The sequence below is a fragment of the Agelaius phoeniceus genome, chromosome 4 (genome assembly GCF_051311805.1).
Source record: "Agelaius phoeniceus isolate bAgePho1 chromosome 4, bAgePho1.hap1, whole genome shotgun sequence".
In the NCBI taxonomy this organism is placed as follows: domain Eukaryota; kingdom Metazoa; phylum Chordata; class Aves; order Passeriformes; family Icteridae; genus Agelaius; species Agelaius phoeniceus.
The window spans coordinates 15,965,929-15,993,377 of record NC_135268.1 but is presented as its reverse complement, the minus strand read 5'-3'; the positions used below and the strand labels follow the sequence as shown (position 1 = coordinate 15,993,377).

General features: G+C 44.0%; 2 protein-coding genes across 3 annotated transcripts in view; one reads left to right on the top strand and one right to left on the bottom strand.

The window, feature by feature from the left end:
- Positions 1-1,581, bottom strand: part of NR3C2 (nuclear receptor subfamily 3 group C member 2) — a 190,118-nt gene extending 188,537 nt beyond the window's left edge. Inside the window, exon 1 of the mRNA XM_054633356.2 lies at positions 1,439-1,581. The gene's annotated coding sequence lies outside the window, so the exon portion shown is untranslated. The remainder of the gene's footprint in view (positions 1-1,438) is intronic.
- LOC143693934 (uncharacterized) lies at positions 194-27,449 on the top strand. Of its 2 annotated transcripts, XR_013181998.1 has the most exons (3): positions 194-1,684; positions 1,891-6,601; positions 26,357-27,449. XR_013181998.1 is itself a non-coding variant. In XM_077176963.1 (2 exons), exons 1-2 carry the CDS (start codon positions 1,324-1,326, stop codon positions 2,565-2,567), a joined length of 1,038 nt encoding a protein of 345 aa, XP_077033078.1. In that variant the 5' UTR covers positions 194-1,323; the 3' UTR covers positions 2,568-9,234. The 2 variants fall into 2 exon arrangements, 1 of the variants encoding a protein (XP_077033078.1); XM_077176963.1 differs by lacking the exon at positions 26,357-27,449 and having other exon boundaries at positions 1,891-9,234.

The window sequence follows — 27,449 nt, the reverse complement described above, 5'->3', positions numbered from 1 at the left end:
AACATGTCACATGCCCACATAAAGTTCAAGTTTACGTCCCGCCCGCCGCCCGCCGCGATTGGCGGGCGCGGCTCGGAGCGCGGCGCGGCCGGGGCCAGGCGGGCGCGCCATTGGCTGCGCGGCGCCGTCACTCACCCGCCGGGCGACATGACTGATACAAAGTTGCTGCGACACAGCCTGGGAAACGCATCTCCTTAAAGCCGCAGGGACCGCGCGGCCCCCGCGCTCCGCCCGCCCGCCCGCGGGCTCCCCGCGCACCGCCCCGGGCCCCCCGGCCAGGCGGCGGCCCCGGGACCCCGCGCACAGGTGAGGTGCGCGGGGCGCGGCCGCCCCCGCCCGGTGCCCGCGCCGCGCCGGCGGCAGGGCCGGGCATCGCCTCTCCGCCGGCCCGGGGTTTCCGCCTGTCAGCGGCGCATGAATGCGCACCGCGCCGATGCAGCGGCGATTTAACCAGGGAAATTTTTTAAAATTCATGTAATTAGGTGGAGGGGGAAAAAAGAAAGAAGAAAAATGCACGGGGGTAAAAAAAAAAATAAGGAGCGGAGGAGCGACGGCGGCGGAGCGCAGGAGGGTTCAAGGACTCGTCCTCCGCTCCCCGCCGGGCTGGCTCCGCTCCGCGGCAGCCGCGCATCCCGCCGGGCGCCCCGCCCGCTGCCTCCCGCCAGCCAGAGGAGCCGCCGGAACGACCCCTGGCCCCGGGGTTGCTGCCACCTCCTATTCCCCAGTGTCCCCCTGGGTGCCTGCGTCCCGGCTGCAGGAATACCCTTTTCCCAGACAAGCCTTCAAAAAAAAAAAAAAAAAAAGGAAGAAAGGGAAAAAAGCCGCCGAGCAAACTTTCAGGCGATGCGCTCCCAACTCGCTCGCTAAATACCGCCCCCAGCCCCCGGTCAGCGGCCCCTGAGAGCCCCGCTCCCGGCCCCAGGTGCGCCCCACGGCCCGGCGGGGACAGCTCCGTGGCCCCGCAGGGTGACAGCGGTGCCCCCGGGAGCGGGGCCGGGGGCTGAGCCCGCCGGGCAGCGGCAGCGCCGGGCACCGCGCACCTTCTCACGCAATCGCCCGTGCGCGCCCGCAGGGACCCCGCGTGTGCCGCTGCGGGTTTGTATTCCAGAGTCACGGCGAAAGCGCCAACATCCCTAGGATTTGGGCTGTCACGTGCCCCTCTCGTTTTCCTATTCTGCCAAATATCGACCCACACTCACGGGCCGAGGCGGCGGCTCCCAGCGCCCGCGGCGCGACCCGCGGAGGAGCAGCCGCCACCACCGCCGCGCTTCCCCGCGGGCGCTGGCGAGCAATGGACGTGTCCTTCCCGCGAAGTTTTCACGGATGGGGACGGGACTAGCCGTGACCTGGATACGCCGGCCGGTGTGTCGGACACCCGCCCCGCTGCCCCCCGCGCCGCTGCTCGCCCCGCGCAAAGCTCCGCGCTGCACTCACTCACCTCCCCTAGGACATGGTGGCGCGGCGGGGGGAGGAGACGCGGCCCCCGGCTACTGGCAGCGAACCATCCGGGAGCCCGCACCGCCACCCAGGGTAGAGAGAAAAAAAAAAAAAAAAAAAAAAAAAAAAGTACGCGGAGGAAGCACCGGGAGCGCGGCCGGGCGGCGGGAGGGAGCTGCGGCGGCAGGCGGCGGGGTGCCCGCGGCTCGGCTCGGCTCGGCGGACAGCTCCCACCATGGACGCCTAGGTGGGTGGGTGTTCCCGCGGGTCACACCCTCGCCCGCCGGCGGAGGGGAACGGGGGGTGGATCCAGCACCGGTGGAGGAGGAAGGGGGTTTTTGGGGGTGGGGGGTGGAAAGAAGAGGGGGCGGAGAGGGAGGGAGAGAGACACCCTCCAAAAAAAAATCAAAAAACAAACCCGAAAAAAAAAAAATCAAACTTATGTCATTCCAGGTAAAACTCCCATCTGCGCCACCAAGGAAGAGGAGGGAGGAGAGTGGCGAGGGTGTAAACTTTTTCCTCCCCCCCGCCCCCTCCGGTGCCGCCCGGCCCCTCGCAGCGCCCGGCGGCCGCGGCGCCCCCGCCGCCCCCTCCCGCGCCGCCCGCCCCGGCGGCTCCCGGCGGCTCCCGGCGCCGCGGGGTTTCTCACGCACGGAGCCCGCCGCCGCCGCGGTTCCTGGTTCGCGGAGCCGCCGGAGGAAGGGAAGGAGGGCGGGCGGCGGGGGAGGAGGAGTGTCTCCCCGTGCCCTTCCCCAGGCGGAGCGTCTCTCCCGGCCCTGGCGGCGGCGGCGGCGGCGGAACACCCCTCCCCTCCCCTCCCCGCTCCGACCGCCCCGCTCGGCCCCCGGGCGGGCTGCGGGGAGCGGAGCGCCCCTGGACGGGATTGCGGGAGGAGGCTGCGCTCCCCCGCCCCCCCGCCGGGCCTGCGCCTTCCATCCCCCCGTCCCCGCCGCTGCCAGGCGGGGGGAGCCGGTCCCCGGTGCCCCCCAGCGTGCCCTTGTGTCCCGGGATACGGGCAAGGAGCGGGAGCATCCCCGCCGCACTCGCGGGGCTGCGGTGGGGCAAACCCGCCCCGATTCCGCACATTAACAGAAAAATCGGTGCTAACAGCGATGCTGGTTTTAAAATAATATTTCACTTGTGGCTAAGGTATTTTAGAACTGATTATGTTTGAGTTCAGGGCATTAAATGTCTCTTCATTTAAACATCTTAGGGAAAAAAAATTAGGCATTGGGGGAAGGAAAGTCTTGTCCCTATTTTAGTAGCCTCGATGCAAGTCTTTAAACGTGGGAAAGGGCTGCTCGCCGGGAATTTTACCTGTGCTGAAGTCTGTAGGATCGGGGCCTTGGAAAAGGCAATATTTTATCAGCTGTTGTTTGCATCCGTCAAAGTTTGTGGGTAACTTGATAAACGTTAAACAGGGAAGCAGAAAGTGCTGGTGAGGCCAGACTCGGAGATAACAGCACATTCAATAGCTTAATTTCACAATTAGTTTACTGTATTATTGGAAGCAAATCATATTTCACTGTGCCTACACTAGTGCTCTATTTTTAGCCATAATCTAGCTAAAAAGGAGGAACCTACTGAGATGTATTATAACATCGAATGTGAACAATTCTGTTCTCTCTCTTTTTACTCATTTTGTGTCATACATCTGGTTTGGAATACAGCTCATTTATTAATTGAACAGAACTACCGTGGATGGGCTGGAGGCTGCAATTCCAAGGCGGAGGAAAGTTCCACGCAACTCTGCAAGGAACCCGGCAAGTCACAGCCATGCAAAAAGCATCCAAGCACACTGTCTGCTCTCCCAATAACTGGCATAGCCAGAACAACTATTTTTTATTAATTTAGAATTACAGCGTATTTGGCTCTTTGATTGCACTTTTTTTTGTTTTACTTTGCTTGATTTTTTTTTTTTCAGGGCAAAGTTGTAAATGAAAAAGGCATTTGAAATGTTTGGACGTAGCCTCAGTCTTTGTGCTGCATCATTTTTTAATTGTATTTTTAAGAGCAAAATGGAGATAGAAAATAAAACTGAGGGAATATACCAATCTACTGCCTTAGTACCAAATATTTGATCCCCTCCCTTTCCCCTGTGATGCAGACAGAGATGGCTGCTGGAAGAATAAAGCACCTTTCACGTTATGTGCAAGATGCTCACAGTTTTTCCACAAATTCAGTAGAAACCTCATTTGTTTTCTGTTTGTGGTTCACAGGAGCACTTAGCTTTTTAGTGGTTGACACTATATCTATTTTTAGCAGCATTTTAACAGCTGTCACTAACAAATACGATCCCATCTTGAACGAGAAGGGGAGTTTATCTGTTTTATTTTAAAATATCAGACTACGTATTTGTCAGATTATAAAATGCAATTTGGATCTTTATCTGCGGAGAGAAAAGGCTATATTTTCTCATTATGCCAATTCCATGGGGGAAAGAAAAGGGGGATGTGTAGGGGGCTTGACAAAGTAACAGGGCTTTGCTAGGTTTGGAAGTAATGTTATTCAAAGGCATACAAATGTATATATAGCACATTTCAGATTTGGTTAAAAGTGGTCCTGTTTTGCTGCCTTCTGCAGCTGTGTTGCGATGGGGGAAGCCGCAAAGAGTCGAGTCATAGTTTTCCAAGTAGGTCAAGAGGAGCAGCACGGACACCTCCGATGAGCGGTTCTCTTCCCTCATATTAGATTTTCTGGGAGGTTAACTCATGTCACACACATGACACTGAAGGCAGCAGACAGACAAGTGCTAGGGCACTCTTGCAGCAGATGTCATCTCTGTCCCTAAAGATAGGGGCAAATTTGCTATGGATAATGCATTACAAAACAAGATAACGCTGAACTCGGCAAGTGTCAAATTGTACCTCCTCCAGTGCTTGGAAAAGTGAGTGAATTGGTATTAGGGGCTGCAGGAGCAGCAATGTAGTGTAAAAGCAGCCTACTGTACTGTCTTACTTAGAGGTCATGTGCCCTATTTTGAGAACTGAACCAAAGCGGATGAAGTTTTGAGTCGGTTCCAACTAAGGCAGCTGGGCATTTCCCACTTCTCTCCAGCTCCAGCCCAGGAATGCAGGCAATCACATGGTCACACATATTATTCCTTTACCTGACATTACTCACCGTAGATTTAATTTTTGTGCCATTTGGCTCATGTGGGTTTGATTACTTGGGATTTGCAGCTGGTCAGAAGAAGTCTGGGAAGACACTGGAAAAACATCGGGGATGACAGGTGAGAGTTTACTTTCCCTGACCAACAGACGTGAGTCTTCCAAGAGAGGAGTCCACAGTCTTCTCTGACTTGCTAGTTAATTGTGTTAAAGCTAGTTTCCCAAGGCATGCTGAAAATCTTTAATATTTTTTACAAGACTGTAAGTAAGCATGTTTTCTGTATGGTATGTTCATGTTCTCCAAGATATCAATATTTTATCTATTTAGTCTAATTTTGAACAATTTTGTTTTCTAATTATAGAGAAAACCTTTAGCTGACCAACAGAACATGTTCCCTTTTAACCTGTATTCTTTCTTTTCTATCTTTTTTTTTTCTTTTTTTTTTTTTTAATGCTCTTTAATGGCCCTGTTGTAACTGTGGTTGAACCACATCTAAGTATAGTACAAGTGCATTTCTAATGCACATTGGCATTAGCAACCACTTGCTTGTGCAAAGGGCCAAGACGTGCATTTAAAAACATCTATTTCCAATACAGTTCAAATCACAGTTTTTATTGACTATTAGCACCAATAGTTTCATCTGCTTTAAAATAAAAACATCCCACAGGGAGTTGCTTGCTGTGGATAATAGGTCTTGTAGACAGTGGCAGGACAAACAAAGCATAAAGAATAACACATGGGCAATACTTTGTATTTTCTGGAGCTTTAATATTGCCACATATGTTTACATTGTTTATAGTCAGCTTCTCTCTTGCACTATTTCATGTAAGAATATGTAATTTTTTTTTTAAAAATTGTCATTGCCACAGAAAGGAGCCTTATCTTGATATTAATGAATTCCCAAGCAATAAAGGGTAGTGGCAGCTAATTGTATCTTAATATTTATCTACTACCTACTGGCATTTTTGCAGTATCAAATGGTAACTCACGCCGTAATCTGATAAAAATTTTGTAGTAACCATAATAGTACTGCACCTGTGCCAAAAACCCAGACACAGTGTTTAACAGCAGTAAGAAGAGCAAATAGCACCCTCCAGCACTTAATAAACATATCAAATGCAAATTGGAGGAAATTATTTAATCAGTCTATAGGCTAGTTAATTTTGATGATTATTCATAGTTCTAGTAGCAATACTTAAAGTGTGGAATAAGTTAGTACCAAAATTGTCATGACACCAAGGTCATAAGCAGAATTTGAAACTTGCTGCATAGAGGAAATTATCTTCCTGATTGAATAAAGGTGTGGCTGTGGCTTTAAAGCTCCTACTTTAAAGCAAAAGGAGAATTCTTATGTAATTTTCCAGATTCTTCTATAATCCTGAAATTGCCTGCTCTCAGATATTATGCAATGTTAGATTGTTTGATATTAACCTGTATAATCAAATTTATATTGAGACGTGAAAAACCTTTGTTGTCTGCATTTTTTTAAATCTGTATTTCCTGGAGAAGAGAGATTTTGGCTGGACTCTCCCCAAGGCATACAGTGAAAAAGAGACTGAGAAGAGCAATGCTGTGAAGCTAAGAGAATGAGGAAGAAACACGTGCAAGACAGAAAAGGGGGAAAAACCCCATTGATTTAGGTGGAAGATGCACAGCTTTCCTAAATGGATGTTTTTTTGTTGATTTTGTTTGTATATTGAACTCTCGCTTCCTTTGTAGGCTATGGTCCAGCTCCAGGAGATCATTCAATGTGTCCCCTGGGCCCCCCCTGGGCAGTTGACCTTGCACAACATGGAGAGTTGGTCCTTGCCAGATGCACGTTGATTTGCACAGGTTTGGTTAAAAAAGGAACCCTAAGTCAGTGTTCTGAGAACCTGTCCTGGCTTTGGAGATCAAGGTCACACCAGAATTTGTCTGCCCTAGACTGAGCATCTGGTAATGAAAAGTCATGCATGCCAGCATTTTCCCACTGAACTCACCAGGACTCGGCTCACAAGCCAGGAGAGACAGAAATTTTGGCTCATTGGATTGGTTTGTCCCTCGTAACTCACAGGTGAGAGTTGTATTCTCATCAACCTTGTTGTCTGGCTGTGGTTCATTCTCTTCTGGTTAAACCCAACTCAGCTTGGTTTCCACACAGACTGCTCTCTCTACCAGTGCTTGTGCAATCCTGGCACCTGCAGCATCCAAGTACCACACAGACCCATTTCTTCCGAGTTCTAGAAAGAAGAGCAGCATTATGAGCATTTTATAGGCAGGGAGTGGAGGAACAAAGAGATTGCAGGGTTTATCTCAGGCCACTAAGAAGGTTACAAAGTACAAAGATTGTTACTTCCCAAGTCACAGATCACCGCCTTCCATTGCAGGACCAGGGTTCCTTTTCAGCCAGGGCCTTCCCAGGGATGCTGCCTGAGCACGAGTGACGTAGAGTTAAAACATTTTTGGTTGTTGGCTGGGAAGGACAATGCGCTCTGCTCTGTTTGAATGGATTCTTTATTGGAATGAATTTAGAAACCCCATATTGTTGGGGCTTTTACCATATAGATTAGCAAATGGAGATTGACGTTGCCTTCCCTGCCTGCTCGAACCTGGTCAGAAGAGTCATATTCCATGAATGTGCAAGAATTTCTGGCATGAGTTCTTGTACATGCATATTTTCATTTTGGCTTCTGTGCGTGTTGTTCATGCCCTCACCGCTTTGAACTCTGCTTTTCATGAGTAATTCTGACCAAAAATTCATTCCCTCATATAGATATATGTAAAGTAAACACATAAGAGGCTAAATGAAAGTAATTTCATAATTTTTTTTTTGTTATTTATTCATTTTTTTATTCTATTCTCAGCCCTGGCTAGACACTCATGGAGTAGAAATTATGTACCCCTCAAGATTTTCAAAGAAAGATCAGCCAGGACTCAAAGGAAATCTTGTTTAATAGTCAAAGTTGTTCCAGGACTTATAGAGGGTTTAGCAAACAAGAATTTCTCTAGGCATGGTTCATTTATGTCCTCTATGCATGACTTAAAATTGAAATCATGAGCCTATCAGAAATCTTTTGTGTTCAACAGCTGCATGGAAGACATGACTACTTCCAAATGTAAGAGCAGGTACTGATCCCTTGAGTCTGGTTGCTTTAGTCCTGCTCTAAGCAGAAGACACCTGTCACTGTGGTGCTAGTCCTGCAGGACTTTTCAAGTCCTAACCATTACTCTTTTCTGTAAGAAAAGACAACTGAAAGGAAACACAGGACAGTTAAGGAACTGGAGGTGCCGGGCTGTAATTGCATTATTTATACTACTTTTATGTAACCACAACAATAGTGATTGTAACATGTTCTACACTAGCAGGAGAGAAAGAATTAGATCTTCTTTTAGTGGGAATCATTAAAAAAATGAATGCATAAAGTAGGCAGTACACTCTGCCTGCACATTTTTATTTCAGAGCTTGTACTGAAGGGTGTCTAAGCAAGTGCTTTCTTATAAATCCATTGCAGAGAGCAAATGAATCCCAGGGACTGTCGCTCCTTGTTGATCATCAGTGGGTGTAGATGCAGTAGATGTAAAGGTCTATGACTCACTGAGCTAGCTAAGGTGAAACCAGATGAGAGGAGATAATTGCACCATTATAAAAAGAATTATCATAGTTTGATTACAGAAAAAAAAAATCTTTTAATGGCGCCGTAACTCTTGGGAACTAAAATATGAGATGGGACTGAAAAGTGAGGAGTTCATATCAAGGAATAGCAAAATGTCCTTTTTAATTGATCCATTTTAATCAGACATGCCAAAAAGATGATTTCAAGGATTGAAGGTATAATTGGTCAAAACAGCCTAAGGTACTTCCCCATGCCAGTTCTGATTACAATAAAAAAGAAGACTAATCAAAGAGACAAATTGACAAGGGCAAGACATTTATGAATCCAGAGATTACTGGAATACTTCATGAAAGAGATGATGCAACTTTCTGCCTTGTGCATGAAAATAGATACCAAGTTAAAAAATTGCCCATCTAGTCTGATGATCCATAAATTGAAGAGTGAAAGGGAAGGGTTGCAAATAATCCAGACTGATCTGAGAAATTCTAATACTTACAGCGATATAGAGAATACATTTCCTTTTGACAGACAGTGAAGATTTGATGTCACAAAGTCCAGAAAGCATGTATATAAAATGCAGAAAGTATTTGGGCAATTAAGAACAAAAAGGAAATGTGGTGTCAATTAATGGGCATCTTTATAGAGTACATGGAGCACTTGTCAGGACGGTTTTCATACCAGTAATGACATTATAAGCTGACTACGATTTCAGCTGCAAAAGCAGAATGAAGAGGACAATAAACATTTGAAGCATAAAAGCCTGTTATTTTCTCTTTCCATCTGTGTCTGTGTGGAGGTTTCAGTTGTGGTGTATACTAAGGTGAGTAGCAATACTTGGGGAAGCACCAAGACTTGAAGCATCCCTTTGATAATTTCCTTCTAGCTCGGTCTGAGTCTGCAGCTTCAGGGGTGCAGATTGGCAGGAGGAAACTGGAAGCAGTTTTTCAGTATCACCTTAGGGGTTGTAACGGAAACAGTTGCATCTCTTATCCCAAAAGTTTATTTCCATTAAGGTGATTCAGAATTGGCAAAGACATATCAGTTCTCAGGTGGGAGGTAACCTTATATGGCTCACGTGAAGTGAGAAAGGTGTTTCTTCTAAGGTTCCTTCACAGCCAGCATTTGATTTGAGGCTCTCCAACACTATGTCCCAGTGGCCTTGGTAAAGAATAAGACATGACACTCCACTGTTGTTATGAATCAGTAGGGAGAGCAGTTCAAAGAATCCTCAGTTGGAGGTGACAGATAAGAGAGTCCATCAAATTCAGTCCATCCTCCTTTTCCTCTGCTTCCCAGCTCCCTGCACCTCTGTAAGAGCTAAAAGGAAGAGGGAGACTCAGACTTGCATGTTGCAAATCTTATCCAAAGCACATCTGAAGATGACAGCCTCTGCCTTCAAGTGTCTTACTCCTTGTTCACTGCAGCATTAGCCATATAATGATGTTTCTTCAGGGCTTGGTAGAATGTAATATTAAATATGATTCCAGATATTGATGTGCACCCTCACTATTTTTATTTGTTGGATTTAAAGTTAATAATATTCTGGCATAGCCCTGGTTCAGGCGAATGGATATCTTTTTTTATGAGTTTTCCATAAGAAAAAAAACAGGAGATTTTTCCCACAGAGCTAATGCTCACAGATGGACTTGAGCACTGTTCAAAACGCTGTTCACCACAGGAAAGCACTGATAAGGCATTGATAGAGGCAACCAAATGCATCACAGAAGTTTCTGTCAGGCAGCAACACATTCTCACAAAGCAAGGATGTTTGTGCATTGATCCCATTAGGGGCTTTCTGCTTTCAGGGCAGTGCCACATCTGGAAACAAGAAGCTGCACCTCATTAGGATGATGAAAAAACAACGGGGAATTTTGGGATTGTGAGAAGTCTGATGGGGTTTTAGTTAGACTGTAAGCTATAAGTTAAATCCCAATGCTCTGGTGGGGTAGTTTTTAGGGTGCATTAGGAGGACAGGCAGTGACCAGACAAATGGGTGGCCCAGAGGATTAGGAGATACCACTTCTCTGGGTTTTACCCTTAATATCAGTGTAAATCCATTTGCATTCACTGTGAGTACTCATTTCTGAGCAACCTATGCCCAGTTGTGTTGTGGATCTTCAACTTTGATTTGGGGATGATGTATTTCAGTGTCTCACTCTCACCCTGTGTGGTGTGACTGGTAAGTTCTGTCTGCTGAAGTGGTCCAGCCAAAAGCCATAGCCCTGGGAAAGGGGCTACAGTGGTTTCAGCCCTTCCCCAAGTTACCATGGGTTAAGAGCTTCTCTGGCCTGGCATGAAGAGGTTTCACTCAGCTCTCAGGTTGCTGGTGGCTCTGGGTGTTTGGTCGCAGGCTGGCAGGATTTCCTGAGCAGTGCAGGGGATTTCTGCTTAAGAGAATGTTTGGCTGATGATGTGTTTGCAACTTCTTTGGGAATATCCCCTCATGTGAGTGTCTCAGGCACAAGAGGCTGCAAATCTTACCCTAGCTCAGTGCTTGGCAGGTTTTCTTTGTGGTTTTCTGCCTTGTCTTTAATAATACAGTCAAGTGAAACAACCATGCACAAATATGTATATAAATATATATGTATACTTTATGCACATTTGGACTGTAGCCACTCTAAAAGCAAGTAAAACAAGTTAGAGTACATACATTACAGAAATGCATATCAGTTTATTTTACAGGCTATGTTAACTCCTGAGGAACCACACATTGGTCCCTCTCCTGGTTTCTGGAGGAAACTTGTCTCTACATTGCTCTTTTTCATGCAACATGCATATGCAAAGTTTGCTGTCTTTGTTCTAAGGACATTCTGTTAGGACCAAGAAGAGGAAAAAAAGTTGGAAAGACTGCTGTCATTTGCAATGTAGGCAGGAAAATGGTTTTAAGCCAACAATTAACACAGATGCAATAGCTGACCCGAGGTTGGGTAATGCACATTGTTTCTGAAATAAAGCCCAAAGTTCCCCAGAAGAAACCAAAGAACTATACAGAAATCTCCTGGGTTTTCCCACAGTTCTAAGTACTGAAGCTGAAATAGGTGATAAATAATGACTTGTTAAGAGCTTCAGATTGCAAGATAGAGAAACCTCGCAAAATCCAAACCCCAAGATCTATGGACCTACAGGGACAGAAGGACATAGGCTCTAATTTTTCCATCAGTTACATGTCTGATCAGTAAACAAAAAACTATACTTACATAGCTAAGCAGAAAATACACATGCAGACATTTCTAGATGCTTACTTTACTGAAATCATTATATAGATACGTAGTGCCATGCAGACATGCAACAAAATATGTGGAGATAAGTGTGGGGACAGAAAATCCAACCCAGAGTATGTGTTTTAGATAACAAATTTTTTTTGCTTTAGGTTCTATATTCTAACAAGCATGGTAGTGCTTTGACACGTCATAGCATAGATTAGTAATAGAAAAAAATAGTTATTTTTTAAATTATTAGAATTTTGCTTTTCTACTGCTGATTTTAGCCTTTATTTGGTTTTTTTTGCACATCATTCTGTTTGGTAAAAGTTTAGGATATCTGTATAAATACAGATATATATAAGGTAAACACTAATTTTTAAATTAGTATTACATAAATATAAGACATTTATCTGTATAAATATCTTAAATATAAGGTATATATATCTGTATAAATACAGATATATACAGATAAATACTAATTTTTAATACTTTGAAAAATACATTTCATCAAGGTTCCCTCTTTAGAAGAAGAATTTGTTTCTTTGATAGGCAGTTCCAATAGCATGTGGCAGATTATTTTATTAAAAGAAAGGGAGATCAATATCATGGAAGCAGGATTAAATATCTTTAAGAAGCTGCTCGCATCATAACCCTTTGTATGTGGCTTCATATTTTGAAGTGGAGAGATAAATAAAGGAGAATCACAGAATGTGATTCCCCTATTCACTTGTATTCAGGAAGGTAAAGATTGCTTGAAATATGTCTGATGAAGCTGGGTTTCTCATAAAATAAAGTAGAAGAGATTATTCAGTGAGCCCAAGGAAGCAGTCTTCCTGAAGGAGACAACCAAGAGGCTGCAGGTGAGGTAAACAGATTATATTTCTTGAGATTAAAGTGAGGTTTCTGACATTTGAGAGACTCTATTAAAAAATGCACTGTGCTCACTATCATCTGTGGACAGTATTGATTGCTGAGCTGTTTGCTTGTAAAAGGAATTCTTTCTGGTCAAGTGATGCAGTTTTAGGAAAGGAATGACCTCTGCAGGACGAGGGGGTGCACAATTATAAATCATACCAAATGCGATTGAAACTCTCCCACTGGCAAGAGAGAAAATCAAATTAAAGCAAATATTGTATTAAAGGAGTTTCACTGGATGCCTTGGAGAGCTCTGACTTTCATGTAAATGTTCATTTAGACTGAAGTTTACTGCCTCCTCAAAATAGTGGTGAAGAAAAGAAAAGCATATTTAATTGGAAAGGAAGGGAATGCCAAGGAAACAGATGAATTGCAACTCCCTTTCTAGATTTTTTCCTGCAGATCTAGTGGCTATGATAGCTCAGTGTCTTAAATTGTTCAAAGGAAAACAATAATTGAACTTCAATCCATATAATTCGGGAAATCTTGCTTTTCTTTATTTTTTTTTAATTCTTTTTTTTTTTTTTAATATTTTTCATGTCTTCTAGATTATTGCAGCTTTAACTAATTTTCCTGTCAGGTCCTTTTGCATGTCCTTGTGGGAATTGCCTAGTGATTGACAGCTTTGATCTGGAAATTGTTGCAGCTAAACTGCTACAATTCGTATGGAGAGAACTGCCAAATAATTTGACAGATAGGTGCCAAGAAATGACGTATGAGGATCTGTCAGACAAAGTTTTTTAGAGGAACCATCCTTTGAGTTTTGCTTCTGGTGGACTACAAAGAGCTGGCAGCACCCTGTTCTGCAGAGGCAAAGTGCTGGGATGGGCTATAGCTGCTGTAAGTAAATACCTATAAAATCATCCTCAGAAATCAGGAATTAAGGATTTTTCAGTGACAGCACCGGCTCACAGGCTAACACTTTTGTGCCTGAAAGAGTGTGAACTTGATGTAAAATATTTCCTGAAATGAAATGTTTAATAAGAAATCCAGGAGTAAATAGGGTTGTTTTATCTGAGCACTGCTCAAATCTAAGAAAAATCAAACACACTGTATTTCTCCTTTCTTTTTTTTTTTTTTTTTTTTTTGGCAGTTGCACAAAAAAAAAACAACCTAAAAGTTATAGAGATTTACCCTAACTGTAAGAATCAGAACAAGTATAAATGTCATGGTAGGCTATCAGGCAACTAAGGCAACACATGTTCAAACCTAACTGAGTAAACATATTTTATTTGCATTCAAGCTAATGCCTTGAAACTGGAGTTAACCTTGTAGTGCTGAACTCAGGGCAGGTGCAAGGCCATTTCCCTAATCCAACAAATTGAGATGTCAACAGTGTAGCCTGAACTATTCCATTCCTAAACATTTTGTTGCATTTGTCTGTGTACTTGGAGGTTTAACACAGCAGGGTATTGAAAATCTCATCAAGTTCAACAGAGTAAACCTTTAAAAGGGCTTTTCATCATTAAACATTTCCATACTCTGTAATGTGCAAGGTAACATGATCGTACTTTGAGGAGGATTTAAGCAGGAGAAAGTGTCCCAGTGCCTGAAGCTGGCAGAGTGCTAATTAAAGATGCACAGAAGAAAATTTAGGGGAGTAGGTTTTAGGAGGCAGGGAAGGAAGGAGGCCATCCCTTACAGAAAGATGTGGCGCTCCAGCTGCCGAGCCCAATCACTGGGGAGCAGGCGTGCATAAACAGGAAGAGGCAGGAAAGAAGAAGTCACTTAATTGTGGGCTAGGGAAGAAAAACGTCTCCCAGGAGGTTTATTCTGGATGGATTATGGGAGCAGGGAAGATGTCACTGAGAGCTCTCTGGGTTGTGCCTGTCCTGGAGTAAGTTAGAGGCACCAGTCAGACCGAAGGGTGAGATGGTGTAGCAGCAAGGGAAACTAAGCATATTCATCAACATTTTAATAATATTTCCTGCAGTGTTATCCTATCATAAATTCTTCAATTATCCTCCCATATCCTCCCAAATTTCTTCTTCTAAGCCAGCCCACAATAGATTTTTCTAGGGTGCCCAGCTGAAAGTGGAGGCGTATGAGAAAGTCTGGAGCACAAGGAGCCTCTGCTGAGCTATGGGATCTGGTTCTTGTTTGGGTCTGCCAAAGAGTCCCATTAGGACATTGCGTAGTTGCTTAAACCAATTTTTTCACAGGTTATCCTTAATTTAGTCTTTTACAGACATTTGGCCATGAATTCTGGTTTTTAGACATATGAGCAGCTACATCTGTAATGAACTCTGAATGCCTGAAACATTATGTAGTGGTAAATGCTCTGAGAAAAACAAATAATGACTCAGAACAGACACCAAGAATAGTAGAAACTTTGGAACTATTCCCCAGGTTTTAGATTTTTTTTCAAAATGTTGTTAATAGTATCACCTCAGTTTCCAGCATGCTGTGAAAATGAAATCATTGATGTTTGTAAAGCACTCAGGACTGGTAGTGGTGAGCGCCATTAGCAAATTTCTCTGCCTGCTTTGTCTTTTCTACCTCACTCCTGTCCTCATGCTCCCTCTTTTGGTGTTGGCCCCTTGCACTCTGCCCACTGGGCTGGTCCAAGGCTTGGTACCTGGGAGCAGGGACTGGTGGTGGGTCGGCTCCTGTCTTGCTCGTGCCCAAATGCCGCCCTGACACACAGCTGGCTCCTGCTGTCCTGCAAAGCAGAGAGGTTCAGACGTGCTCCATGTGGCTGGAATCCCCACAGGCAGCGTCTCTTCAAGGCTATAGCAAGTCCACACTGAGTGGATTCCAATTTTTATAAAACTTATCCTTTGACCAAATGTGGGTGGACCTGCGCAGAAACTGCACAGAGAAGCTGTTCTTTGACAGAGCTTCTTGTCCTTGCTCTGAAGTTATGGGAGGGTACTGGGTTTTTCAGCAGGAATCTTGTTCCTGCGTCTGCTGCTTAGAAACAGCTCAGCTAATTCGGCTGAAATTTGTATTTTAAAGTGAAAGCAAAGAGAAGAATTGACTCACTGTGGAGATGTTTTGTAGTGTTTGGAAATGTCACACACAATTGGAAGTGGGCTCTTCAAAGAGGTTGGCAGCCCTATTAATATGTAAAACTACTGCTGTGCTGATATTAGCAGTGCAGGTAGGAGTGACACATCTAACTGCACCCAAACTGGGTTCTTCTGGATATAAGCTGAACAGAGAGATGCATTTTACCTCTGGGAGGTTTGGAGAGCAGGGGAAGTAAGCAAAATTTGCTTACTTGAGCTCCTGAGGTGCCTGACCAAACTTTAAGGTTAGCCCTGCCTTGAGGAGGAGATCAGTTCCCAAAGTCCCTTCCAGCCAAAAGTTTTCCATCATATTTTCATCATCTAAACTTCTGAGGGTTTCATATTCTAGTTGTCAGGATGGTTATATTTCTGGTAATGGACCACTGCTGTCTATTTAGAATGTTGCTTTTGAAGACCAGCCATGGCACACATTTTTAATTGATTCATCTTGGATAGGGGGGTTGAGAAACTTAAGGTAAGTTTCTTAAAGTGTACTACATGGAAGAGGGGTTATTTGTGGGCTATCTTTGCCACAAAATTGTTTAGCCATGCTGTGCATTCTTCCCATGATTTAAACTGCTCTCTATGAAGTTTGGATACATCATGATTCTAGCAATAAGAGCAATCACAATAGTAATAGTCTGCCATTTCTAAAAACTACAGAGTAAACCCTAATAAATAACAGGCTAGGTCTCAAAGCAATAAACATACCATGGTATGAAAATCATCTCTTTTTTCATAGATATAAAAGTTAAGTGTGATTTACCGTTTCATACCTTCATTGTATCAGAACCATCCTCCCAGCAATCATCCATGATAAATTGTTACACTATTTCAAACTGTGTATAATATTTAGTGTTCAGGAAGCAATGCATTTGAGAAGTCAGGCTGAAAATCTGTTCACAACAAGATTTTTCAAGTATCTGTATTCCTTGTATATATATATATATTTATATATGTGTATGTGTGTATGTGTGTGTATATTGATTTTTGTTTCAAATTTAGAACCACTTAGGTTCTAAAGAAGTCAAGTACCAACATGCCCTCAGCTCTGGTGGCAAAACACTGAGAAAATGGAGGTTACAGGTATGTTGTGAGTCCTGCACCACAAAGAATGTGGTAAAAGTAAGAGAATGCAGACTGTGAGGGCCTGCTGCAAATCTCTGAATACACCCTGAAAAACTAAAGCACGCCAGAAATGTCTGGTTGCTTGTACAACTGGTTGCACAACATTGACTCCCCTTTGGTCTGGCAGAGCTCTTGACCTGGACAATCTCTTTTAGTCTGAGCAGAGAAGTTACGAAAAGGACCTTTTAAGTAAAAGCCTGAGAATAGGGAGAGATTGTCTTAGTGTGCTTCTTCATAATTTTATAGATCTGTGTCTGTGCTGTAAAAAAAATCCTGCAAAAATTATGCAGAGTAGTCTTTTGGGGATGTATGATGGTCTGAGCAAAGGGGCTTGTTCCCAGCATTCAAAGATGATCCCAAGAACCTGAACCCCAAACCAGCCTTTCTGATTTGCCTGGTGACAAACACATTCCCTTTCTTCCCCTTTCCTCCTGCACACTTGGGGCAGGGGGACATGGCGCCAAAGACTTTGTACCACAGAATTAGCACCTCCGGAGCAGAATCAGTGACAACAAAAATGTACGTGATATTTCCTAACTACCTTCCCAGTCAAGCTGTAATGAGGCTTCTTAGTGAGCAACAATTAGGTCTGATTGTGTTGGGAATCAGAGCAGATAAGTTATTAGCAAAACAGTTATACTAGGAGAATCAAATGATCTTTTTTAATCACAATAGTCTGTTTTCCCGGGCAGGATTTTTTTTCTGTCTCTTCGTAGGCAGTGGATAAAGAAGCAACATGGTTTCCTGTGTGCTCATAAAGATATACTATGGGGTAATAAACCTGAATAATATTCATTTCCATTTGTTATAATGATTGTAATAAATCTACAAGGCACAGATGAAAGCAGTTGTACTAGCCTTACATCTCACAGAAGATAAAAAAGCTTCTCAAAAGGACAGAATGGAGTGTTTATTATGCCTTCTTAATTTTAAGTACATTTAAAAGAATTGCCATTTCCTTCTGTTGCCTCATTTACAAGCACCAAGTTAGGTAGTAATTATAAGATAATTCAGTAACACTCTAAAATAATGATTCAGCTAATTAATGCTGAATTACAGAGGCAGTCCTACACAGATACTTATAACACCCCCATTAACACTGACAGAGTTCATCATGATTATTCTAGCAAGCACTGAAGGAACTGAATGTGATTAGACCTTATCTTGAAAGCTTTTTTTTTTCTTTTTAATAAAACTGTGGCCTTTTATAGAGTTCTCTCTGGCATGGGTGTCTTAGGGGAGGAAATGGGGCAAAGAAACCTTCCTCCTACATGCGTCAGTCACCTCCTGCAATCTTCGTGAGGTCTGTAGAGCCTAAACTGAAATACCAGTGGAACCATGACCACAAAAGGGTGTAGCCTTTTGGCCACAAGCTGTGGACAAGAGTAATTTTGTCATCTGTGGTATCTTTGAATTTGACTGAGGTTGGTGTAGGGCAGAAGACAGGAAGGACTTCTGACCAAGGTCAGGTTTTGTTGCTACTCACTCATGGTCAGCCTCAGAATCACAGGGCTCAGCATCCTTCTCTTTTATTTTCTCCATTTTTTCTGGAGAGTCAGTAATTCTGGATCACTGTCTTATGTTTGCTGGAGCTTTGTGTTTTGTAAATGCTGTCACATTTGTATATGCTGCATTTGTGCCTCTCTGTGGGAAATGGAAAGGAGGCTATATGAAGGCTCTTAAAATAGATTCTGCTCTTTTTTTTAATTTTTTTTTTTTAATGGGCAAGAATGTTATATATATAAAAAAGTAGTTTTAGTAATTTTATTTACATGGACAGAAGCACAGGTCAGGGTAACACAATGTATCACAAGGATTTCAAGACAGCATGTTCAGATGTCATAGAATCATGAAAGACTGGGTTGGAAGGAATGTTTAAGACCATCTCGTTTCAATGCCACTGCCATGGGTAGGGATACTTTCCACTAGCCCAGCTTTTTCAAAGTTCCATCCAGCCTGGCCTTGAATACTTCCAGGGCAGTTCCAAGCAAATTTTGTTGGTTTTACTGCCTGCAAGTTGATGCTGACTTTTTGAATGAAGTATAACTCATTGCTGGCAGAGAGGACTATGGAAATGACAGGAACCTACCCCTTTATGCCAGCTGCCTGGACATCAACTCCCCCGTGTGCTCCCTTTCACAGGCAATATTTACAAGGCTTTCATAAAGTCACAGCGCTATTCTGCCATACGGATCCGCACCCCCAAATGTTCAATGTGGGCTCGAGAAGAAAGAAGCTAGAAATTGTACCTAAATATACTGCTGGGAAATCGAATCGAAACTCTTCCAATTACGGGGTCTTGGCGAATACTTTTTGCCCCAAACTTGTGATTTTTTTTTGTTTCTAAGTGGGAGTTGTGCAGAGGCTAATGTGTGAGAATTCCCGCAGCGGGGCCCACGGGGCTTCCGCTCCCGCCAGCGGAGAGCAGGCTCTCAGCGGAGGCAGGCCGGGAGAAGCACAGCGTGAGGTGGCAGCAGAGCTGCTTCAGCCTCCTGCTTCTGGCTGCAAGATGGGAATAGTCTGGCGATGGTCCTCGCTTCCCCGCGGGGGGCAATGGGTGATGGATCCGCGTGCTGGCGCCGCGTCCGCAGCCCAATGATCTCCAGCTGGCCGAGATGGCAGCCGGCTGTGTTAGAGCCAGTTCAGAGCTGGGCTTTATGGTTTCTTTGGGTTACCAAAACCCCTTTCATGCTGGCTGGAGGATCCTAAAAAATGCAATGCTATGGATACAGAGGCAAATTCAGGCTTGGCAGAAGAGAGTTGCTTTCACTTATGTAAGGGCTGAATCTGCCTCCCGTTGTTTTAGTGGCCGCTTACTTCCTCTCTCTTCAGTGTGAAAGTATTGCTGTCCCAGGCAGATAGAGGTATTGCTAAAGCACATTCATCCAGCCCTTTAGAATCAGTAAAAGCTGGAATGGGTTCAGGTGGAAAATTACAGGATCAAAATCAGGATCAAGGATCAGGGTACCAAACTCAAGGCACTGAGGCTCTGCTTGTGACTGTGCTGCAGCCTGTGAGGCAATAACCTAATTTTCCCACTTTCTCTCTTGTCCATCTGCCAAAAGGGATGATAGTATTTTATTTATCTATTTTACCTATTAGAGTAGAATATACACTAAAATGTAAGTAAAAATAACAGAAAATTAAGCAAATGGGCCTGGGAATTTAGACATTACAGAGATGAGTAGAAAGAATCAAAGCAAATATCTTGAGAAAGAGAGTAGAAATTCCAAATGCAGTTTAGAAAACTGCAGTGAAAATTCTTGCTTAGATACATAGCTGAGGGCAGGTTTTGGGTAGCGCTTTCCTTTTCCTTGCCTATAAAAGCAAGGGGGGGATTGGGGAAGAGCTGACTCCTCTCCAAGAGCTAGAGGTACAGAGCTTTTGTGTGCTGTTGGTGGCAGATGTTTTGCTAAAAGGGGAAACCCTGCATGCACACAGGGTAGTGCTCCTGTGACACCTGGAAATCCAAGGTGGCTGAGGTATTAGAAATGCCTTTGGAAATTCAGTGAGTGGTAACTAATTTCCCAACAAAGGGATAAATTTATTCCCCGATGAATGAACCATGGTCAGCCAAAGGAGAATTTTAGAGTTCGTGTATCTGTTGCAGAGACTAGTGAAAGAGTGGAAGAAATGGGCCAATCTGGCCCATGTAAAGATAAACAGTGATTAGGGAAAGGAAACAATCCAAGGAACAAGCTGGATTTGGCAAGAATACATCAACACTATGTTTTCCAACTCTGCAAGTTTACAGCCCTTAGGCAAGACCAACTCCAGTGGAAAGCTTCAGCCAGCAAACTGCGAACACTTTAAAAAACTGATGATAGGCTCTTTGGGAGCCTCTTTGGGAGGAAGATTCTTGTCTGGCAAAATGACTTGCATACTTCTGGCACTAAACAAACCATGTCTAACTATGGTGCTTCTGTGGTCACTCATTGCCACACTATTTTTGTGCCTCTCTGCCCTAACCCGTGCTAAGCGCACAGTCCCTGCAGCAGAGCAGGCAGCTCTCCCCAGCTTGCCAACAGAAGGCAGAACTTTAAATCTGGGCTTGAGGAAGGATTCTTGATGAAATCCAGAATCACAAACCAAAGCTCTCTCTTGAAATTAGTTGTACGAATCATCAGGAAAACTTTCATGTCAGTGATGCTGCCCAGCATCACCGCTGCAGCAAGGGATGGACATGACTTTGGGACATGGCAGTAGTCTGTGCCACAGGAGCAGCACCCCATGCTCCCAGAACCCCCAAATGCAGCAGCCACTGCTTCCCCCACCACACTGGCTGTGCCCATCAAGCACTGAAGGCAGCAGCCAGCCCTGCTTGTCTTCCAGCACACCTCTGCCACCAGCTATAATTGGCCAAGCAGCCAGCCCCTGCCCCCTGGCACCCCCTTGTCACCCAGCCCCACGCAGACAGAAGTCCCAACTCCTGCTCCTCACCTGGGGGTCAGCTCTTCTCTTTTGGGTGGGGAAGAAACTCAGTGGGTTTCTGGGTGCCCCTCTTCCTTTATGAGGAAGGTTTGGCCTCCCATGAGCCAATGCTTTATGGGGCTGGAATCTCCAGCCTTGGAAAGAGGGAGAAAGATTTTTCACAGGAGCATGTAGTGATAGAATGAGGGGGAATGGCTTTAAACTGGAAGAAAGTAGGTTTAGATTAGATATTTGGGAAAAATTCTTTACTGTGAGGATGGTGAGGCACTGACAGCCATTGCCCAAAGAAACTTTGGATGCCCCATCCCTGGAAGTGTTCAAGGCCAGGTTGGATGAGGCTTTGAGCAACCTGGTCTAGTGGAAGGCAGGAACTCCCCCCATGACAGGGGTATTGAAACTAGATGATCTTTAAGGTCCCTTCCAACCCAAACCCTTGTATGAATCTGTGGATCTCTAGGCTCTGGGGAAGGTTGTATTCCCCATGGCCTTTGCTGAAGCAACCAAGTGCAGAGACAATAATGTTCAGTGTCAGTGAGGCTGGCTCTGAAGCCTGCTGTTTATGGCATCCCTGGGTGGGAAGGAAATCGTCATTTTGCTTGATCTCTCTTTTCAGAGAACTATTAAAATGTGAAATGTATCTAATTGGGTTGTCAGAGGAGCCGAGCTTGTGCGACACGTAAGAGTAAGATATCAGCACTGCTGCAAAAGTCTGGGATGGCACAGAAATAGTGCTTAAAGGACAGTGAGGCAGGGTTTTGGGGATACAGGCATCTGGGACAGTCCTGCTCCCTGGTTCTGTGAGGCAGGGGGCTCATTTGCCTGAGAATTCACAGGCAGTCTGTGAGGTAGGTAACACACCAGGTTTGACGTTTGCTTCACTGGTAACTCCCATATTTGTGTCACGGTGTCCACTATACACCTCTTGTGTTTGCCCTGAATACAATGTGATTTCTACCTTTGGATATGCACATGCTAAATGATAGAAATAAAAAAAAAATCTATCCCTTCTCTTTCCAATGTGGCAAGGAGGAGTGACCTCCTGGGGACCACAGGTGCCTGTCAGGAGAAGCATGGGATGGGATCAGTGCCTACCATGACTTCTGTGAAATGAAACCTACCCTTCAAGCAGCTCTGTGGATTCCCATTGTAGAATAATTAGATTTTTTTTCCCTCTCCATGTTAGACTCCCTTTGTAGACCAACTTTTTGCTGAGCAACTCATACTGAGCTTGAGCCAGGTCTGGGTCCTCACTGTGTGTGTTTGGAATCCACTAAATATGTGACCATCTTACCAAATCAACCCTTGTGTGGTTTCTGAACACCTCCTTAGGCCAACACACAGGCAGTGCCTGCTTTTGTCATGTTTACAGATTTTGTGTCTCTGTGTTGTCACATGCTTTTTACAGATTCACTGGGAACTCTAAAGTGGTGACTTGTAGCTCGGTGTGATTTACCCCGTTGTTTTCTGCTGCGCAAAACTGTTTGTCAGTGGAGCTGCGATTTCAGGAGGATGTTTGCACAGAAATATAATGAGCCTTGGCTGGTCCTTGGGAGCAGGAGTGATTTTGAATGGCTGCTGACCTCGCGGGGAATCTGGGCTGCAGTCAGTCAGGCAGAAACCACTGAGCTGGAAACAAAAACCTGGGGAAACTAATGCAGCCTCTCCATCTTCTGCTATGAGTTAGTAAAGAGATAGTTTGTCCAAAAGTCAGCAGCAAATGCTAGAAGATGCATTCATAGTTCTGCCTTTGAAAATTATTTTCAGTTGTAATATCATGTTTTGAAATGGGTCTGCACTTCTCGGTGTTTGTGTAACCCGTTCACTTGCAAATGAGCTGGCCTTCTCTTCGGGTCTGTTCTGATGGCTAGCTTTGAGTTTGCTCTTTCTCCTTGGTGTGGATTGGACCCCTGCACAGGCTCTGCAAAGCAGAGGGTCCTTTTACACTCCTGGAACTACAGAGAGAAAGATTTATTTTTTTTATAGTCAGGTTTATTTCCTCCCATTCTGTTTACGGCTAATAGCAATGACTTTCTGATTTCCACTGTCACACAATACATACAACTACAGGAAAAATATATGTAGGAGTTGTTTTTGAATCAGAAGCATGATAATACTAGTGGTTTTGTCTGATTGTACTTTTTCTGGCCTTTTTCAGCAGTTAGCTATCCTATTTTGCATTATGAGGATACAAAGGCTTGAACAAAAAGGCTGTGGGTTACAGAATTGTTCTTCACAGGGTTGCTCTGCCCTGTTTCCAACATCTTCTCTCCTGAAAATGAAGGGTTTGCTTACACTTGAAAAAAAAAAAAAAGGTTGCCTTTGGCCAGAGATCAATCATGGAAAATTTCAACCCCATCAGAGAATGTTTTGGAAACAGAGAGGCTGTAAGCAGATGATCTGATCCTGATGCCACTTAGCTCACAGCTGTTTGGGTCCAGCTGTACCAGCAGCGAGTGCCATGGGTTTAACCACGGTTTGCCCCCACGAGCTGGGATCAAGCTTGGGCTCTGGGTTTCTCAGCAGCCTTGGCACTGGCACTTGCTGAGGGTGGAAAGGGAGAGTGGAAGGTGCTGTCACAGCCCTTGCTCTCCTGAGCAGCAGTGGTGAATGGGACTATTCATGTGCTTAAGACCAGGACCCACCTAGCTGTGCTATAAATAGTGAGCTGCAGACCTCAGAAGATAAAGTGCTTTAATTCAGGTGGAAATTCTAACTTTCAGGTGCTTATCTTGACCAGCTGTATTTGGCCTGCAAAATGCATTTTGGTTTGGTGTTTTAGCTTCAGGCACTGGGCTGAAATGCTATGAAGGGCAGATATTGATTAAAATGATATTTATCTGCTCTGTCTAAATCATCCATCCCTTCTTATATGCATAAGGTTTTCCTAAGGATTGAAGGCTCTTGCAGAAGTTGGTGTTTGGAATATGCTGACCATTGGGACAAGTCTGTCCAACTCACCAACACTCCCAAGAACTGTCCAGTTTTTGGCTGTCCAGTGGTTTTATGCATCTGTGCCTGCTTCTGGCACCAGGGGCAGCAGCGCCTTGCACCTCTCTGCAGTTTTCTTTCCTGTCCAAAAGAGCCTGGAGAGTCATTCTTTCAAGGAGACAGGAGAAACTGCCTCATCAGACTGTCATTATCTTATGCCCTGCAAGTGAAGAAAATATTATAAATGGTTTGGTGAAGCTGATTTAAAAAAACCAAACCAAAACAAAACAAAAACATGTGTCCCTTTCAACCTCTAACAATACAGCTATACTTACTTTAAATTACTTGGGGTACAGCATTGAAAATGTCATGTCTTGTGTATCTCTCATGAATGTTCCTGAGAAAAAGAGGATCCCTAAACTTGCTGCTCCAATACTTATGGAAATTCAGGAGCTAGTCTTATCAGCCAAGCTAGCACATCTTTATTCTGGAGCTGTTGCTTGTCTTACACTTCTGTGGGCATTCCTAGGGCAGCTGTCAGTGGCAGGACATTGGGTGAAACACAGCCTTGGTCTCACCTGCTAAAAATGCTTGTATGCCCCAGTTTTTATTGGTGCAGTACCCAGCACAGATATTCAACATAATCTGTTCCCTTTCTCGGCCAACCTGTGCCATAGAATACTTTCATGTCATTTGAACTACAAAATTAAATTCCAGTCTGGGATTTCATATACTCTGAAAAGAGCACCCTGTCAACAACTCTGGTGCACTTGTGCTGCAATTTGGGCAGATACTGGCTCCACCTGTTGTTTCATTTCCCCCATTAGTTATTTAGATGCCAGCACCCTTGGAGACACCTCCGTCTGTTATAAATAAAACTTGAAATGAAAGACTATTGTGAAACTGTAGAAGATACCCAATTCATGCCAGGTCTTGGTGACCCAGCTTGGAAAGCTTCATGGGTGGCTTCCAACGTGCTCAAGATGTTACTTTCATCATGTAAATAGATGTGTCTATTTGAAAATGTTTGTTGAAAAAATTTTGTTAAAGCATGGCAAAAAAGTTGCTGGTAACTAAGGAAGCAGGACTATTTAGCTATTGTTCCTAGTCACAAGGTATACTCAGTTTTCCTTCAAAAACTATCCACCTGCCAGGAGACATTTGCCTTTTTTATTATTAATTTTGCCAATGTGCTTCTTGAAGCAGGTGTCTGATCTGATTTTCAGTTGTCAAAATAAACACCAATGTTAATGGGAAAATGCAGGCCCTGATGGAAATGAAAATGTAGAACTTCTTAAGATGTTATTGCTGATAAATGTTGTCCAAAAGCATTAATCATCTTAAATTTTTTAATCATTAGCAATGAAGCCCTGAGCCCTAGCAGAGCTGTCAGTGCCTTGCTGTGTGTGAAAAGCTGCACATCATTTGTTGTTGCTGGTGAACCAAATCTTCACAATTCCTGTACAGATGTTGTATGTAGGAAACACTTAATGACATGTCAAAGGAGGACTTTTTTTCTGGTTCTTTTCCTGCAAAATCCTTCAGAGAGGGTCTGGCAGACTGTAGATCCTGGGAAGTTTCAGAGAGACAACTGCATTCCCGAGGATGGATTGGGAGCATGTGCAGATCCCTGCAGATTCATCTGAGTCAAGGAGTAGCACTTCTTTTCAATGACATCCTGGGGCCAGGACTTCCATCCATTAATTATGTGAAAGAGGACCTCCTTTAGTCAAACCTGCCAATTTTTAATGTAATTGAATGTCACCTTATCCTCGTATGACTAGGGAAGAAAAGCAGAAGCTCTTGCTCAACATCCATTTGTTTTATGCCCTTACATATTTTTTGTGCCATTTGAGGCTTTGTGTGTCTGATAAAAGCAGGGAAAGGCTGTATTTACCAGAATTTGAGCTAGAGGTACCAGGAACCAAATTGAAGAATAAGTGTCCTGCCTTTTTTGGCTGTCAGAAGGGCTGCAAGTGGTGTTCCCTCAGGTAAAGGACAAGTTGTAGGTGTAAGGAGGTGCCATGACTCTCTGGGGTCTCTCTGCTTATGATCGTCAGGCAAGAGACCCCTTGTTTTGCACCATCTCACAGCTTTTTTCTGTGCTGGCCAGACTTATCCTCACAGATAAGTGAATCAGGACCGTCCTTTTTAATAATGTTTAGTGTATAACCTTCATACTGTGAGAATTTTTTAGAAAAGGCTTTATGAAAATAAGAAAACATGTCATGAAAAATATTTATTTTGTTTTATGATATTTGAATAATTTTCTTCTTTCATTTGAGAAATAAAATGATTGGAAACAACTTTTAGGAAGTATGCAAAATAAGCTTACATTGGTAAGCAAACAAGAAGTAAACATGTGTTGCTTCAGGCCAGTTTTAAAAGCTGAATCTGACAGTTTCAATTCAGTAAATATTGATAAGCACACAGAAACCCCCTTTCTTTCTAAGTCCAAGCACTGAATTCAGGTGTCACCTTTTTGATGGTACCTGGCAATTAAACATATCCCTTCATAACCTCAAAGAGGAAGTTGGCTGCAAATAGGGTGAGTCAAACTCATCAAGCTGCCTTATGAATTCTTCTTTTTTGTGTTTAGAATAACTCCTTCTTACAAGATGATGAACTGCCAGTCACACAGGAAGAGAAAAGCAGACACTTCTTTTCTGGATAGATTAAACTCTCCAGAGGATGGTGAAAGCGAAGCAAATCAAGTACATCATCTTTCATATTCACATCAACCCATCTATTGTGGAAAACATCAGAAGTCAGCGTTTTCTCACTCAGCTGAAATATTATTCCTGTGCTATTTCTACACCGAAGAGACAAATATTGGAGAAGTGAACACTTAATAATCCCCCAAAGGAAAGAGAAAAACACCGAAAAAGGCAGAGCACAAAGTCCCACTGTATGCCAGCCAGTGCTGCTGCATTCAGAGAGAGACACTGGGAAGAGCAAGTGCTGGTTCCTGGGGCTCGGGGAGCTCGGAGCTTCCACCAGTAGTTGTCTCTTTCTCTCTCTCAAGGATTTTTGTTTGTTATTCCTGTTTCTTTTATGAGAACATGGCTGTGGAGAAGGACTAGACAGAGGCAGGGACTGGGTGCAAGGAGGTCAAATTATATTGGTCTTGTGCTATTTAATGAAAAGCGGACCAGCCACCAGAGAAACACAGGTGAGAGAGCAGGTGACAGATTGCCTGTGCTGGCAGGCAGGAGGTGACTGCCAGCGTGTGATCCTCTGGTCTGAAGGCTTTCCCAGAACTGGCTTTCTTTTGGTGTGCCCCACCCCCTTTTCCCCAGTAGAGTGCCAGGGGACCAGAGCCCACACTGTGACTGGAGCAGCAGTTCAAAGCAGCATGCACAGCTGAAATGAGGTGTAAAATGGTTTTGCTTAGTCATTAAATCTTTGCCTGTACCCAGAGATGATTTAATGGCTCCTGGGTAAACACTGGTACTTCAAAGAATGTGCTAATTTGGCTTTGGAAATGAGAAGGCAGGTAAGATGCATGACCTCTGCTGAGGTATCTTTTGATATCCCACATTAATACTGGGGTTTGATGGTTGTTCATTTTTCCATCTCAAAGGGAATCTTCAGTAATGGCTTATTCTGCCTGCCTGCAGGCTTGGTTTCTCACTTGGGCTGCTGGTTGTGAAGTATACATTGCATACATTAGGGAGTAAAGCTGAGCCACT

Bases quoted from the DNA above. Each gene is read 5' to 3' on its own strand.
- LOC143693934 (XM_077176963.1), top strand. From the start codon at position 1,324: ATGGGGACGGGACTAGCCGTGACCTGGATACGCCGGCCGGTGTGTCGG. The intron at 1,685-1,890 runs GTGGGTGGGTGT...ATGTCATTCCAG, and splicing joins CTCCCACCATGGACGCCTAG to GTAAAACTCCCATCTGCGCC.